This window comes from Cnephaeus nilssonii (assembly GCF_951640355.1).
Source record: "Cnephaeus nilssonii genome assembly, chromosome: 20".
In the NCBI taxonomy this organism is placed as follows: Eukaryota; Metazoa; Chordata; class Mammalia; order Chiroptera; family Vespertilionidae; genus Cnephaeus; species Cnephaeus nilssonii.
The window spans coordinates 38,912,634-38,926,372 of record NC_137091.1 but is presented as its reverse complement, the minus strand read 5'-3'; the positions used below and the strand labels follow the sequence as shown (position 1 = coordinate 38,926,372).

General features: G+C 50.9%; 1 protein-coding gene across 1 annotated transcript; it reads right to left on the bottom strand.

Annotated features, from left to right (window-relative positions):
• Window positions 1-5,393: 5,393 nt before the first annotated feature.
• On the bottom strand, window positions 5,394-13,739 carry LOC307092520 (cell adhesion molecule CEACAM21-like; the record flags this gene model as incomplete). Its single annotated transcript, XM_079759793.1, has 3 exons — window positions 13,644-13,739; window positions 11,538-11,897; window positions 5,394-5,680 (listed from the first exon to the last, which is right to left on the bottom strand). Exons 1-3 carry the CDS (start codon window positions 13,705-13,707, stop codon window positions 5,394-5,396), a joined length of 711 nt encoding a protein of 236 aa, XP_079615919.1. The 5' UTR covers window positions 13,708-13,739.

Sequence of the window (13,739 nt, the reverse complement as noted above, 5' to 3'; positions counted from 1 at the left end):
GGGTGACAGGAGGAACTCTTGTCCCAGGGATGTCACTCCACTGTGCATGGGATCACCTGTGGAAGGTGGTAATGATGGTGATGCCTACAGGACACTGTAGAAATGCTGCTTATCAGCTGCCCAGCTAATGTGGATGCCCGCCAGGCTGAGACCCAGTGAACTGGGGGTGGGGCAGCCCCGCCCCTCTCCTGTGCACAGGAGTGTCTAGAGATCCTGTTCAAAGGCAGATTCTGAGAGCCCTGGCTGGGGAGCTCAGGTGGTTAGAGCTTCCTCTTGATATGCCAAGGTTGCCTGTTTGATCCCAGGTCAGGGCACCTGCCAGGATCAACCAATAAATGCATCAACAAGTGGAACAACAAATCGATGTTTCCCTCACCCTCCCTTCCTCTCTAAAATCAATCACTTAAAAAACAGAAAACAAAAAAGACAAATGCAGATTCTGACTCCGCAGCTGTGCAGTGGACCAGAGACTCTGCATCTAACAAGCCATCAGGGGCGGTGGATCTTACTGGCCTGTGGAGCCCATTGTCTTTCCTCTTTTTTGAGTGTGTCATTTATCTAAACACATTTATTGAGCTTATGCTGCTCTCCCAAGCACTATAGGTGGGCACACAGCAGTCCACAAAACACAGAAGTGAAAATCCAATGCTTATTAATAAATCCATGAGAACCTTTCACTTGACATTTTTGGTAAACATCTAAATTTGTTTGTTTAAAAATTATGAGAGCATTGGAGCACAACTGTAGTAGCAAGGCTCATGTAGACCCCTTCACCTGAGAGGATGTCCCCCTCATCCCAGAACTGGCCTCTGCTGTGTCCTGGTCTTGGGTCTGTCAGTACCACTCAGATAGCCCCTCTGGCCCCCTAACCTGGGGATTTTTTCCCCATTTGTAACACTCAACCCAGCTGAGCATTGGGTCTCCCTGTGTTCTCTAGGAAGGTTGGATTTCCTCCCAGCTGGAAGCCCACAGAGAAGATTCTGGGGATAAAAAGGGGGAAAACTGGGTGATGTCTGAAAGGGGACCTACCTTCTACCTCCAGATGCCAGCAGCCAGGCCTCTACTTCCTGGCCTGGGTGTCTCAGAAGGTCTTGCAGTTCCCGGGTGTGAAGGGAGAGGTGTCCAGCATGCCCTGGGAATAAAGATGTTGGTGGAAGGTTATGGCTGTGGGCTCCCTGGTCCACAGGGGACAATTCCAGGGAGACCCTCTCTCAGTGTCTGTTGGCTGAGACAGTCCATGTGCAAATGGAGAGGTAGGGAAAGGGAGTCTTTCTGGCTAGTTTGCTCCCCAGGAAGAAGGCAGGAAGGTGGGGGCAGGCAGGGGGATGGCAAATCTTTTGATAAGAACAACAGTCTCCAGTGTGCACAGGAGGAGAGTTCATATCCAAAGGGGTCCTGTCTGGCCTCGTCCTGGGTTCGCACAGAGGCCTTGGGCCTCCAGCTTCTAGACAGATGGGTGAGGAGCCCTGTGGTAAGTCCTACCTCCTTGATGGCCGAGACAGGAACCTGGGAGAGCTCAGTTTACAGACCTGGAAGAGGCTGCGGCAGCTGAGGTCTGAGCTGGGGTTGGTGGGATGGGACACAGGCCACTGGTGGGTGTGATGCCCCTGGGGTTGGCAAAGGTGGGGGCTGAGGTGTTGAGGAGGGTGGGAGGGCAGGGCTTTGAGGTGCTGAAGCTGGGGACTGTATGGAGATGACAAGTGGCTTCCAATCTTCTTTGAGGGGCCCCAACGTGGATTCTATATGGGAGGAGCAGAGTGCCCGCAGGAAGTACAGAGCAGGATGCAGGGAACTGAGATCTCATGATTCCAAACAAACTCCTTTCCTTGGAGGGCTCCACAGGAGAAGGACAGGAGTCTGGGAGGTTGGCAGCCCTGTCAGTGGGAGTGGGTGAAGGTGTTCCCGTGGTGGTCAGTGCCCCCTGGTGGTGAGATGGTGAGATGCAGTCCCACCAGGTGGAATTAGCTGAGACAGGAGTCTCTAGAGGTGTCTGGCAGGGCTGGACCTTTGGGTGGTTGTGGGGACCTGGCAGGTGGGTGTCCTTAGCAGAAAATGGTCCCCAATTCTGGCCACTACTGCAGACTCAGGTCAGGCCCGAGGCCCTGGAGTTGAGTCCTCAACCAGCTGAGGATTGGGCCTGGGCTGGTGTGGTTCCACAAGAGGTGGCCAGCAGACAAGGATCAGGAAGACAGATATCAGGTTATTTCTCATTCTCCCTTACAGGAGTGAAGGCTTCTGTTCAGAGACCCCTCAGGGCACAAGGAAAGGACCACCCCCTTTCTCATCTGGGGCTTCATTGCCAATGGCCTCTGAAGAAGAGCCGTCCTGGTCAAACCTTGGGCTCCTGAGCGCTCAGCACGGTCTCCCTGGCACTGAGGTCTGGGTGCTCCTCTGATGGTGGAGGCTCTACAGATCTGGGTGCCTGCCCCAAGGACACGGAAGGGCCCCTCTGCACTAGAAGAGTGAGCTTGAGGTTCCACACTCCACTCTTGGTGGAGCAGACCAAACACTCTGTGTCTAGTAACCTTCCCAGCATTGGAGAATAGGGCTAGGGTTGTAGGATCGAATCCGTGCATTGGGAAGTACCTCCAAGCCTAGGTGGCTGCCACATGCCTGGAATGGTAGGCACAGGACCCTCACTTCTGCTCTTGACCTTGTCCCTGGAAGAGCAGGTGGTGGTGTGGGAGCCTTGGTGTAGGGATTTGGCTTCCAGAAAGTCCCAAGAACTTGGATGAGGCCCGATTGGGGTGGGCAGGGTTCTGGTGACTGTGGGCTATAGGTTTTTGCTTAGGACACACAAGGCTGGTGCCTTGCAGACAGGGAGACATCAGGGTTCATTAGTACCCCAAAGAATGTCTCAGGTAGTTGGTTCTGGGAGATGGGTCAAGAGCTGCCTCTAGTCTTGTATTTGATATTCAAAGGGAAAAAGGATCATTTCTATCCCGTCCTGACAGTTATAGAGAGCCAGCTGCATCAGGATGGTGGGAAGACATACTGACTGAAAGGCAATCCCTTTCTACGTGGTGAACATGAAGATAATGCACTGGAATGCTCTTTTAAGGACAAAGAAACAAGGTTGTTTTACCAGTAACTGTGGTGCATAGACGTCTAGTTCATCATTACTGTCCTTTTGGCAGCTGTGCTCTTAAGGAAATGGTGAAAGCCAATTCATGTTTTATCTGAAAATGTTGATTTTATGTAGACACTCTTAGGATTTTAAGCTTTCAAAGGTTCAGCTAGATCATCTTCTGTGAACAGTAAAGCAAGTTCTCTGCCTATTTCTGTTACTCATCCCTGTACACAGAGAGTCACACGTTCCCCAAGGGCCAGAAAGCATCTGACCCCCATAGAAAGGAGAAAGTGTCCAAATGATGGCACTCAAGGGGAGGCCTGCTCAGGGTGGGCGAGGGAGGTTCTCTCAGCACCTGAGGGAGCAGGTGGTGTCGGGCTTTGCCATCAACTTCAGATCAGGACCCAGGAGGTGGGGTTGGGGGGTGAGAACCTCCCTGACCCCTCCCTACCCTCCTCAGGACACCACTGCTGGGCTGTCCGTGGGGGAACTCAGCCTCCCTTTCCCTTCCTTGCAGTGCAGGACATGGACCCAGAGCCCCTTCATGTAGAGTGGACCATGAAGGAGCACAGGTGAGGGAGGGCAGGTGGACGTGAGGAGAGAGCCTTATTCCTGGAGGTGGGAGCTGTGAGATGAGGGCCAGCAGGAGGCACACAACCTGCTTAGCGGCTGCAGCTGAGTCAGTGCGCCAGAGCGTTTCCTCTGCAGAATCCAGTATTTTCTCTGCGAACATTCCATTACCTCCCCTTCAGTGCTCCCAGCTGAGGCCTCAGTCCTTCCCCACTCAGTCCTGCATCAACTCTTTGTCCCCCTCACCTTCGGATAACACTGTCTGCCCAACTGCCCAGTCCCCCCAGGGCTGCAGAATGGTCATTGCTGTCCCTGACCCACCCACCAGTCTGGAGGCCCAGTCCTGCCTTCCTGGTCAGCTGTGGGACCAGGCTCTCAGGCTCCATGTCCTGATTACCATCACCTGCCAGGAGGTGGCAGCAGCTGAACAAAGGAGAGATGCAGGGACAATTGTTATCACCCTGTGTGTCTGCAAGTGGACCTGTGGGGCAGGAACCCAGGGAATGACAGAACTTCCTGTTCATTTTGATGTCAGGAGTGTGTGCCTTGGTAATTTAACAGAGAATGCATGGACATTTTCTTGTTTTGGAGGACATGCTTTTGAGTTTGGAATTACATGCTTCCCTGGTTGTCACCATTAACCTCCATCCCACCCACTGCAAATTCAGCACCCTGGTTCAGGGTTGGTGTTGGGATGAGGCAGGGACAGCCAGTCCCGGGGGCCCCTCTGTATTCACTGGGCTGCAGAGATGTGTTCTGTGTTGGGAAGAGCGCTCCTTCCTGGACAGCAGTTCCAGCTCCCTGGTCCCCATCCCACTCCCTGCCTGCACTGCCCCTTCCCAGCCCCATCTCTGCCCTCAGAGCAGATTCTGAGCTGACTGCCCAGGCACATCATGTGGCCATTCACTCACTTTGTTTGTTCCTGTTGGCTGCCTGGTGCTGTCTATGACCATGAAGGTTCCCTGAGTATTTTGTATGTGTGTGTGTGTGTGTGTGTGTGTGTGTGTGTGTGTATTTGTGTGATGTACCTCTCCACACCTGTGAATCTCAAGGTAAAGGGTATTTGAGAGCCATCCAACAAATATTTATTTTAAATGCAAGGATTCATGGTTAGGTCTTCTACATCTAATTAACAAAGGCTCATGTTGTAGAAGGAATGAATGACTTATCTTTTTTGCCTTTTACATTAGAATGACACACCCACCCATTTGCCTTCCCTTTGCAGGTCTTCCCACTAGAGGGCAGCACAGCCCCACCCCAGTCCCATTTATCTCAGGCTTGGCCCTAAGCAGTGGTTCTCAACCTTCCTAATGCCGCGACCCTTTAATACAGTTCCTCATGTTATGGTGATCCCAACCATAAAATTATTTTCATTGCTACTTCATAACTGTAATTTTGCTACTGTTATGAATCGTAATGCAAATCTCTGTGTTTTCCGATGGTCTTAGGCGACCCTGGCTGAAGGCTTTAACTCATTAACCTCACAATAAATAGCCTAACAACGGTATTTAGGTCCAGCTGTTTTATTCCAGGTTAGAGATGAGGCAACTGAGGCTCAGGTGGGTGAGAGCCTTCCCCGTGGTCAGACAGCTAATACTCATGGAACCGAGACAATGACGAGCTTAGTTTAATCCTGGGGTCCTTACCCATGTGCTCTATAGGCTCTGAAGGAGGCTCCCACCTTCTCAAGGTGTTCATCCATCTCACCCCCCTGCCCGTGAAATATACAAAGGCAAGAGGGAGAGGTCGAGGGTCAGTCACATTGCACATCCAGCCTGAAGGGGTCACTTTTGCTGGAACTGACGGGGTTGAAGACCTCACACTGATAACCCCCAGCGTCCTCCCTCCCGACGGGATCCATGGTGAGGACGCAGTTGTCCCGGGACAGCTTCATCCTGTCTGTGAGCAGGAGACTCTGGTTCTTGAAGAGCCACCGGATGGAGATCCCAATGTCATTTGTGAGGCAGGTCAGGACCACCGTGTCCTTATGCTCTGTGACTGTGACATTGCTGGCTCGGAGGGCGGGCTTTCCCACTGGCTCTGTGGAGAACAGAGGAGGTGACTGACTGAGAGTGGGCTCCTTCCTCAGAGATGTCAGCCACTCACAGGCCACAGTGAGCTCTGCTAAGGTCACCAGAGGAGGACTCTGACCTCTGCAGGGTGAGGATCTTTGTTCAGGTGACAGTCTGTAAGGAGAGGGCTATAACCCCCCTATTACCTCCAGATCACCTCAGGATGACCCCTGACCTGTCTCCCTGGACATCTGTATTATCAGCACCAGGAACCTCCTCTCAGACCGTGTGTCTAGTCTCTTCATCATTAGGTGGAATTTTCCACCCTTTGGCTTTTTTAAAATATATTTTTACTGATTTCAGAGGGGAAGGGATTGGGACAGAGAGATAGTAACATCAGTGATGAGAGAGAATCATTGATCTGATGCTTCCCTCAAAACCCCTACGCAGGATGAAGCCCCAGAATGTGTCCTGACATGGAATCAAACCATGACCCCCAGGTTCACAGGTCAATGGTCAGAGCTCAACCCTTGAGCCACATTGGCTGGGCTCAAGTCATTGACTTTTGTGTGAGTCTTTCCCAGACCTTCCTGTGACTTTCCAAACACTCACCCCCCTCTCTGGTATGGTGGCTACACACAGAGATGGGAAGGCATTTCCTTTTTGTTAAATAATTTATTAGAGAAGAGAATGGCCCAGCCATGACCTTAGGACCTGGAGAAGTTTCAATCTAAAGGATTTCTCAGTCTGAATAGGGCTTTCACTTCCTGGCCTGTGGATGGAATTATCACAAAGAAGGAAATCTCTAGAGAGTAGTCACAGTTTGGACAAAAGGCGGGTACTCTTAGCTCCCTCTGTAAACTACAAACTGTGGCACTGCTCCTTCTGTCCCATGAAGGGTCTTCCTGGATGAATCTACCTACTTGTCAAGTAAGCACCACTGCTCACTGCTCTCCTCAGCAATGTCACATGCGCTCGTGTCACACAGTGTTGTACAGCTGGTGACTTGAGAGTCAGGACACAGCTCAGAGGAGGCTCCCCTATGGCTCACTCTCTCCCCATTTCCATGCAGCCTGGTCTGAGGGAGGCTGTGGTGTCAGTGGATGATTCAAAATGGCCAGATGGAGGACAGACCACCCATGCACCTTCAACACAGACCCCTGTCCCACCACAGAAGGCACAGAGCAGCCAGTCACCAGGTGAGCCTGGAGCAGCGCAGGGAGCTGGGGTCTGTCCTGCTCACCCCTCCTCGGAGGTGGTGTCCTCCTTTAGTTTGGGGAAAAGAGGTGAGCTTGTTCAAAGCCTTGTATGTTCCTGTAGCACATGGAGCAGGTAACAGACAAGAGGTGACAGAAGGAAAGTGTTAGTGACAGAAGCAGCAACTTGACCTTGAGGATCTTTGTTTTCCCCTCTGGGAAGCCCCCTCCCTCCACCACTTCACACTTTCTGGGGCTGAGAGAGCCCCCTCCTCACTTTCCAAGGCCGGACCCCAGCTCTGCCATGAGAGATCAGAAGAGCAAGGGAGGGGAGTCTACAGAGATGTAGTGGGAGGGCTCAGGGGAAGACTTGGTGATTTGTTTGTGTCCATGGCCACAGGATGGGAGACAGCACCCTCCAGGCTCTGTTCTGAAAACCAGACAGCGCTGTACCCCAGAGCCTGGTGCCGATCGTCCTGGAGGCACTTACCAGAGACTGTGATAGTCTTGCCCGTGGTCCTATAGGGATGAGTGACAGAGTTATGGCGAGGCAGGTGTAGGATCCACTATCACCTGCTTCGATGTTCGGATAAAGAGCTCCTGTGTGGGTTGCTGGGGCCTACCATTGATAAGCCAAGAATACTGTTTATGCGGGTTAGAGGCTGAGGTTTGCCTTAGGCAGGTAAATGGACTCTGAAGGGGAAGTGGTGGTGGTGGAGGGAGAGAGGGGTCCGGGCCAATGGAGCAAAGGGAACAAGCCACACGTGATGTAATCAGAGCGAAGGGGAAGGTCTTGGTCTCTGTAAGGTCCACACTATCCCTCTGAGCTGGTTTTCAGCCCTTTTTTATTTGATTCTAGATCCAATTCAATTCACACTAACAATCAATTTGAATTATATAAGTGTTATCTAGAATGCTTGCCCAAATTCTCTTTCTGGGGTCTAAAGAAGACTTTCTAACACTAGTGTGAATGTGAAATTAAATGATTTTTCCTTATCGGAGGAAAACATGAAACTTTCAAACTGTTACTACCGAATAATTTGCACTATGTGTATGGAGCTTTTTGATAGATGCATTTCACAACTTGCAATAAATGAAACAGCTATTGGGAATGCATGTAACATAAGAAATCTCTTCCCAAATGCATGTCTCTGCTCCTTGATTTTGCTACTGAAATACAGAGAATGACCTGCCTGCTGACACTTCCTCAGTGATATTGTCTTCCTAGTAGACACCATCTCTGGAAGTGTTTCTGCTCCAAGAGCAGTTATAAAACAAGTTAGAACAACTGCCCTCCTCTGAAGCAATGGCTGTTTATGTGCAAAAGCTTCTGTGTATATGTCCCAACACGACTCTTTCTACCCCTCCAAACAAAAAGATGAAGGTGCTGGTGGTCAACTTTAGCTATCCTGAAACTTCCACCTCTCAGTATATATATAAAAATTTATCTTTACTAATGAAAGTATTATAGAGGCTTACCCTAGGCAGGTCAATGGACTCTGAAGGGGAAGTGGTGGTGGTGGAGGGAGGCAATATCAGTATCTACTAGGAAGGCAGTATCACTGAGGAAGTGTCCCTTGTTCCCCATTGATCTCCTCTACCCCACACCAACCCCACTGTCAGCCTGGTTTTAAAAGCCCCAATCATAACCCTCTGTGTTTACTGAGCCTGAGTGTGAGACATTAACCTGTTTGTCCCAACCTCAAGGCCTCCCTGACTTTGCCTGGACAGGAACTCATGGCCACCCTGGGTGTTCAGAGTGTGGGTCTGTGTACGTGGACCTGAGAGGGACGGAAGTGGCCTGGCCCAGGCAGGGACAGAGGTTACTCACAGAGAACATTCAGGGTGAATGGGTCACTGCGGGTGGTACTCACAAGGTTGCGGGTTTCACACTCATAGGCTCCTGTGTGTTGTTTTGGGGCAGAGAGTAAAGGGAGAGTCCTGTTGCCCTTGGACAGCTGCAGCCTGGCACTGTCCGGGAGATGAACTGTTGATAAACCTCAGGTAGGTGGTGTCCTGGGAGTCAGGTTCACCCTTAACACAACAGGGTACTTGCGCTCCTCAAGTCGGAATTGTTGCTTGCGATGCTGGGTTTGGGGAAATCCTCTGTGCAGGTAACAGAGAGAGCACTGCTCTGTGTGGTACCTTGGATTCCTCCAAAGGCTTCTTTCATCAGAGTTGACACCTCTTACCTCTCAGCAAACCTGAGTTTTTAAAAGAATAAGGCAGGTCTGTGCATCACAAGACAAGCAAATGCACGAGGAGCTGAAGGCTCAGAGGATGTAAGGCCGCCTGCTCTATGTCTGGGAGAAAAAGCACAGGCTTTCTCAGGTGTCAGACAACTATCAGGGTTTGATCACAGAGAGACACAGGACTGGGATTCAGAGACCACCCGGCACCTGTCCTGGCTCCTCACTGACCAGCTGACTGCCTGGCTGACCTTGGGTCTCACCTGGAATGTGCAGGTGCTGAGTCCCCTCCAGCTACACAGACCTACACTGCCGGGTGGAGATGTGTTTTCACTGAAACTTCACATTCCAGGGTTCACCCAGAGATGAGTAATGATGGGCCACCCCATAGTCCTTAGACCCCGAGAGGACTGGGCAGTGCGGCCTGGAACTGGGTGTCTGAGCAGAAACAATACACGGGAGACCAGAAGGAAGTCTGGCGGTCAGTTCAGTGCCCAGGCTGCAGGGCCACGAGGTGGGACCATCTGCCCAGGAGTTCACTGGTGACTGACATGAGACAGTGGCCCCAGAAAGGGTAGTGTGGAGTCCAGGAATGATTTAGAAAAGATGAGGGACGGGGGGAGCAAGCTGGTGGTGGCAGCAGAGCTAAGCTCTCTTCCCTTGGTTTTTAATGTTTTTTTCTACCACTGCAGAGGGCAGGGATCCTTCCTCAACACTCAGACAATAGCACATACAGAAGGGGGCTTGTAGAGGTGGGGGAGCATGAACTTGCTGAAAATATGGCCCTCATGGACCATTTGTGTCTGGCAGTTATGAGATAGAGTTTGAGTTAAGCTGTGAAAGAATATGTGAAATCATTATTCGTGCCCCGAAGATCTAAGACCAGTTTTTGCAGAAATCTCTGTCTAGAGAGCACGAAGGTCATGGACCAAGTTCTGCCATCCAATCAGGTCACACTGTGACAAAGGAAGAAGCCATAGTGGGTTTCAAATGAGGGACTCCCTGGGATGGAGAGGAGAGTCCTGCTAAGAGAACAGAAGTGACCCGGGGGCGAGTCCAGCTGTCTCTGCTGTATAAAGGGAGGGATGACACCAGATTGGTAGAAAGGACATGTGCCATGTTAGTAAAGTTAGGGAGAAGGGCCCTCCCTGTTTCTATGGACAGTCAGGCAGAGGGGGAGGAGCCCCCACACGGCATGTGGCATGTGCTCTTCCTTGTCTTTCTAACTCAGGAAACAACTAGAGTTTAGTCAGATTCATTCAAATGGGCGGCGTCTAAGAGAAAGGAGAGTGGCTGGTGGATCTCAACATCTGAGAGGATCCCACCCTGTGGTCATGGTGTCATCATGAGGACACATGTGTGTGAAACAGGCAGTGAATCAGTCACATGGTGCAGGGTCACCAGGCCCACCTTGGAAAGGTCTCAGGAGCCACTGGGAGGAATGGGAGCCTCACACCAGGAGGAGGATGTGAGTCACGAGTCAGGGGTGAAGAGCATAATAAGGCCCTTGGAGTGGAGGAGAGGCCTTGGCATGACTCACATGGGTCAGTCAGTCTGTGTGATTCTGATTGAGTGACTGTATCTTCCTGTAACTCAGTTTTCCCTGAGTGAAACAGGATAAATGGTAAGTGGTCTCAGGTTTGCCATGTTGCCTGTGAATGAACCCTGAATCTTTCACAATTTCCTAACCTAAAGCTTGGAATAGAGGAGCTGCCCAAGTTAACAGCCTCTGTTATTATTAGTGTCTGTGAGAGAGGATGCTGTGGGCAGATCCCTGGTGGACTAGGAGCTTCGAGGAACATCTCTTTTCCTCCCTGGGGAGACTATCTTCCTCTTCCTTCCTGTCCCCCAGGCAGTTGGCTAATGGTCTGTGACCTTGTCCACATACTCCCCACTCATGGTCTCAGGTGAAGGAGCAGGCTCCGTCCCTCCCCAGATGTGGCTCCTGAGGCTGAGCCCTGGCTGGTGACCACCTCAGGAGACTTGTGACTTGGGCACCTGGGAAAAGGTTGCTTCCAGTTAGCCCTGCCCACAGATCAAACCCAACTGCCCAGGGGCTCCTTGGGTTTCCTGGAGTCAGGAGCCCTGGGACAGAGGTTTGGGGGAGGGAAGGAGCTGCCAGGGTTCCTGTGTAAGGATCCCAGGATTCCCCAGGCCAGGTCCTGTATGAGCCCTGCAGGGTTGTTCTCTGGGTCATGGCCATGGGAGGGGCCCAGTGGTCTGGTTGAGACTGGTCTCCCTCTGCTGAGTCTCCTTCTGGTGAGTAATTCCCATCAGACTTCTCTCTGTGGAGAATGTCTGCAGGGCTGGAATCCTAGAAGGGAACTCTGACCTTAGGAAGCTTGTCTCCACTGTGTGTGTCCTGCACTAAATGCCCAAACCCAACCTGGAATGTGAGGCAGAGGGGGATGGAGGCAGAGTGAGTCCAGGGCTGTCAGTCCTGTGTGTGAAGGAGAATATACCCAACCCGGCACTCAGAGGACAGAGAGCAATCACTCACGGTGTACACGGAGCTGTCCAGTTACTTGTTTGCTCTTATAAATTTTCTCTGTGGCTTGTAGGGTGTAGTATCCTGTGTCCTTCAGGGTGATGTTCTGGAACAGCAAGGATTCATTGGGGTACATTGTCTCTCGATGGCTGTATACAGGCCCGAGGGTAATTGTTTGAGTGTCTGTTACATATGATACAATTTGAAGGTCACTGTCTATTATTTCCCCTTTGTACCAGATAAAGCCTTCGAGATTCCCAGGCAGGTTGTGGACACGGAGAAGCACATCCTTCCCTTCGGCAGCATTGGGCGGCACTGATTCAATAGTGAACTGGGCAGTGGTGGGCAGGCTCCAGAGGGTGAAGAGTGAGGCTAGGAGGGAAGAAAGAAATTGATCAATATTTGGAGCTCTGTATTGGGATGGAGAGATGAGGCCCTGCGCCCTGAACAGGTCTGTTCATCTCTCAGCCTTGGTGTGTGTGTGTGTGTGTGTGTGTGTGTGTGTGTGTCCTGTGGTCAAATGCATCAGCATGGTTACCAATACTTTAGCACCTCTGACCTTATATCCTGTTTGAAAACTCCCAGGTGCCAGCTTGGCTGCCTTGCTCCTGGCTCCTGGCTCCTGGCTCCTGGCTCCTTAGGTCCAGAAATGCTCAGAGGCACTGCTCAGACCCTTGATGACACTAAAGACCCCTTGTGTCCACTTTCTGACCTGTCCCTGTTCTCTTTTCCTCATGGCACTTCCTGGTACCTGTCCCAAGTAGATCCCGGAAAAGACCTGGAGTGTTTATCTAAGCCTTAGATTTATTCTAAGGCATCCCTTTTGATAAACTTTAACCGTGCAGGAGTTAGAACATTTAAGTAGTTGCTGATGAAGAGACTGCTCTATGTCAGCAGGACGGAGGGCAGGCTTAGGACCAAAAAGACCAAAGGCTTTCATTTTAATTGTAAGTATATGCAAAATAATTCAATTAACTGCTGGAGGGATTAAACTCATGAAACATATGCAGTTGCAAATCACATAGCTTTTTTATTATTCACCCAAATTCCTGAGCTGTGGGTACAAGTTTAGTTTGGGATCCCCATGGTGCTGTCCCCTGGGGTCCAGCAGCTGAGCTGGTCTGGTCCACATGCAGGGGGCCGGTGTTCCTCACCTGAGAGCTTGGTGGCCTCGCATTGTCTGGTAGGGAGAGGTGGGTGGAGCCGCATTGCTTGTCTGACAGACAAAGGGATGGGCCTTTTAGCTGTCTTGACAGGCGAGCATCATGAGCTGGTTGGGGTCCATATTTAAAGCTTGTTCCTACCTGTAGCAGCTCAGGTGGCTATCAATGATTTATGTCAATGCACATATAGTATGTTAATCTCAAACAGGCGAGGGGCTAAAGAGAGTATGTCACTCATGCAAATGTTTATATTGACAAGTCACTCTGCATCAGTTCAAATCCTTATCTCTGGAGTACACATGCTTCAAGGCAGTGGGAAATGTGTCTTTAATATTACACTTTAAGTTTTAAGGAAAGTTAACTCAAACATTTTAAAACTTTTCCAACATTCTTTAAGTATTTTTAAACATTTCTATATTTTACTACAACAGTACCTGACATCACATCTAGATCTTTCCTTGCCTAGCTCCTCTCCATAGAAGGTGAGCTCCATGGGGGAAGGGGCTGGTCTGCTCTGTTGTACCCCCAGGGCCTGCAGCAGACGGAAGTGCCTGTGGGTGAATGAATGAGTCCCTGGGTCCTGCACCCCTGGGGTGCATGTGCCCATTTCTGAGGTTGGTGGTAAAGACAATGCTTAGTGCCCCTGGTTCATTTTTTCTTGTGTCACCCTGACACAAATTAATATAATTATTATCAGTTTTCAGAAAGAATTTCAGTGATGAATAACTTGTAAAACTTACCATAATCCAGGTGTTCCTGCCCCTCACCACCTCCAGATCATGGGATTGACCTGCTGCTGAGGCCCCTCCCCCATACTACTCTGCTCCCCTGTCCTCTCCCTCAGGTCCAACAGAAGCCCTCTGTCCCTTCTCAGAGTGCTGTGCTCCCCAGGAGACCCCCGCTAGTCTCTGTATCCCCCTTCCCTGTCCACCCCCAGGATTTGTTCCCTCCTTACCAGATAGCAGGAGAGCCTGCTGGGGAATGCACCCTCTGTGTGCAGGGACTGAGGGGGACTCCATGGTGTCTGCTGTCTGTTGTATCCCTCCCTTTG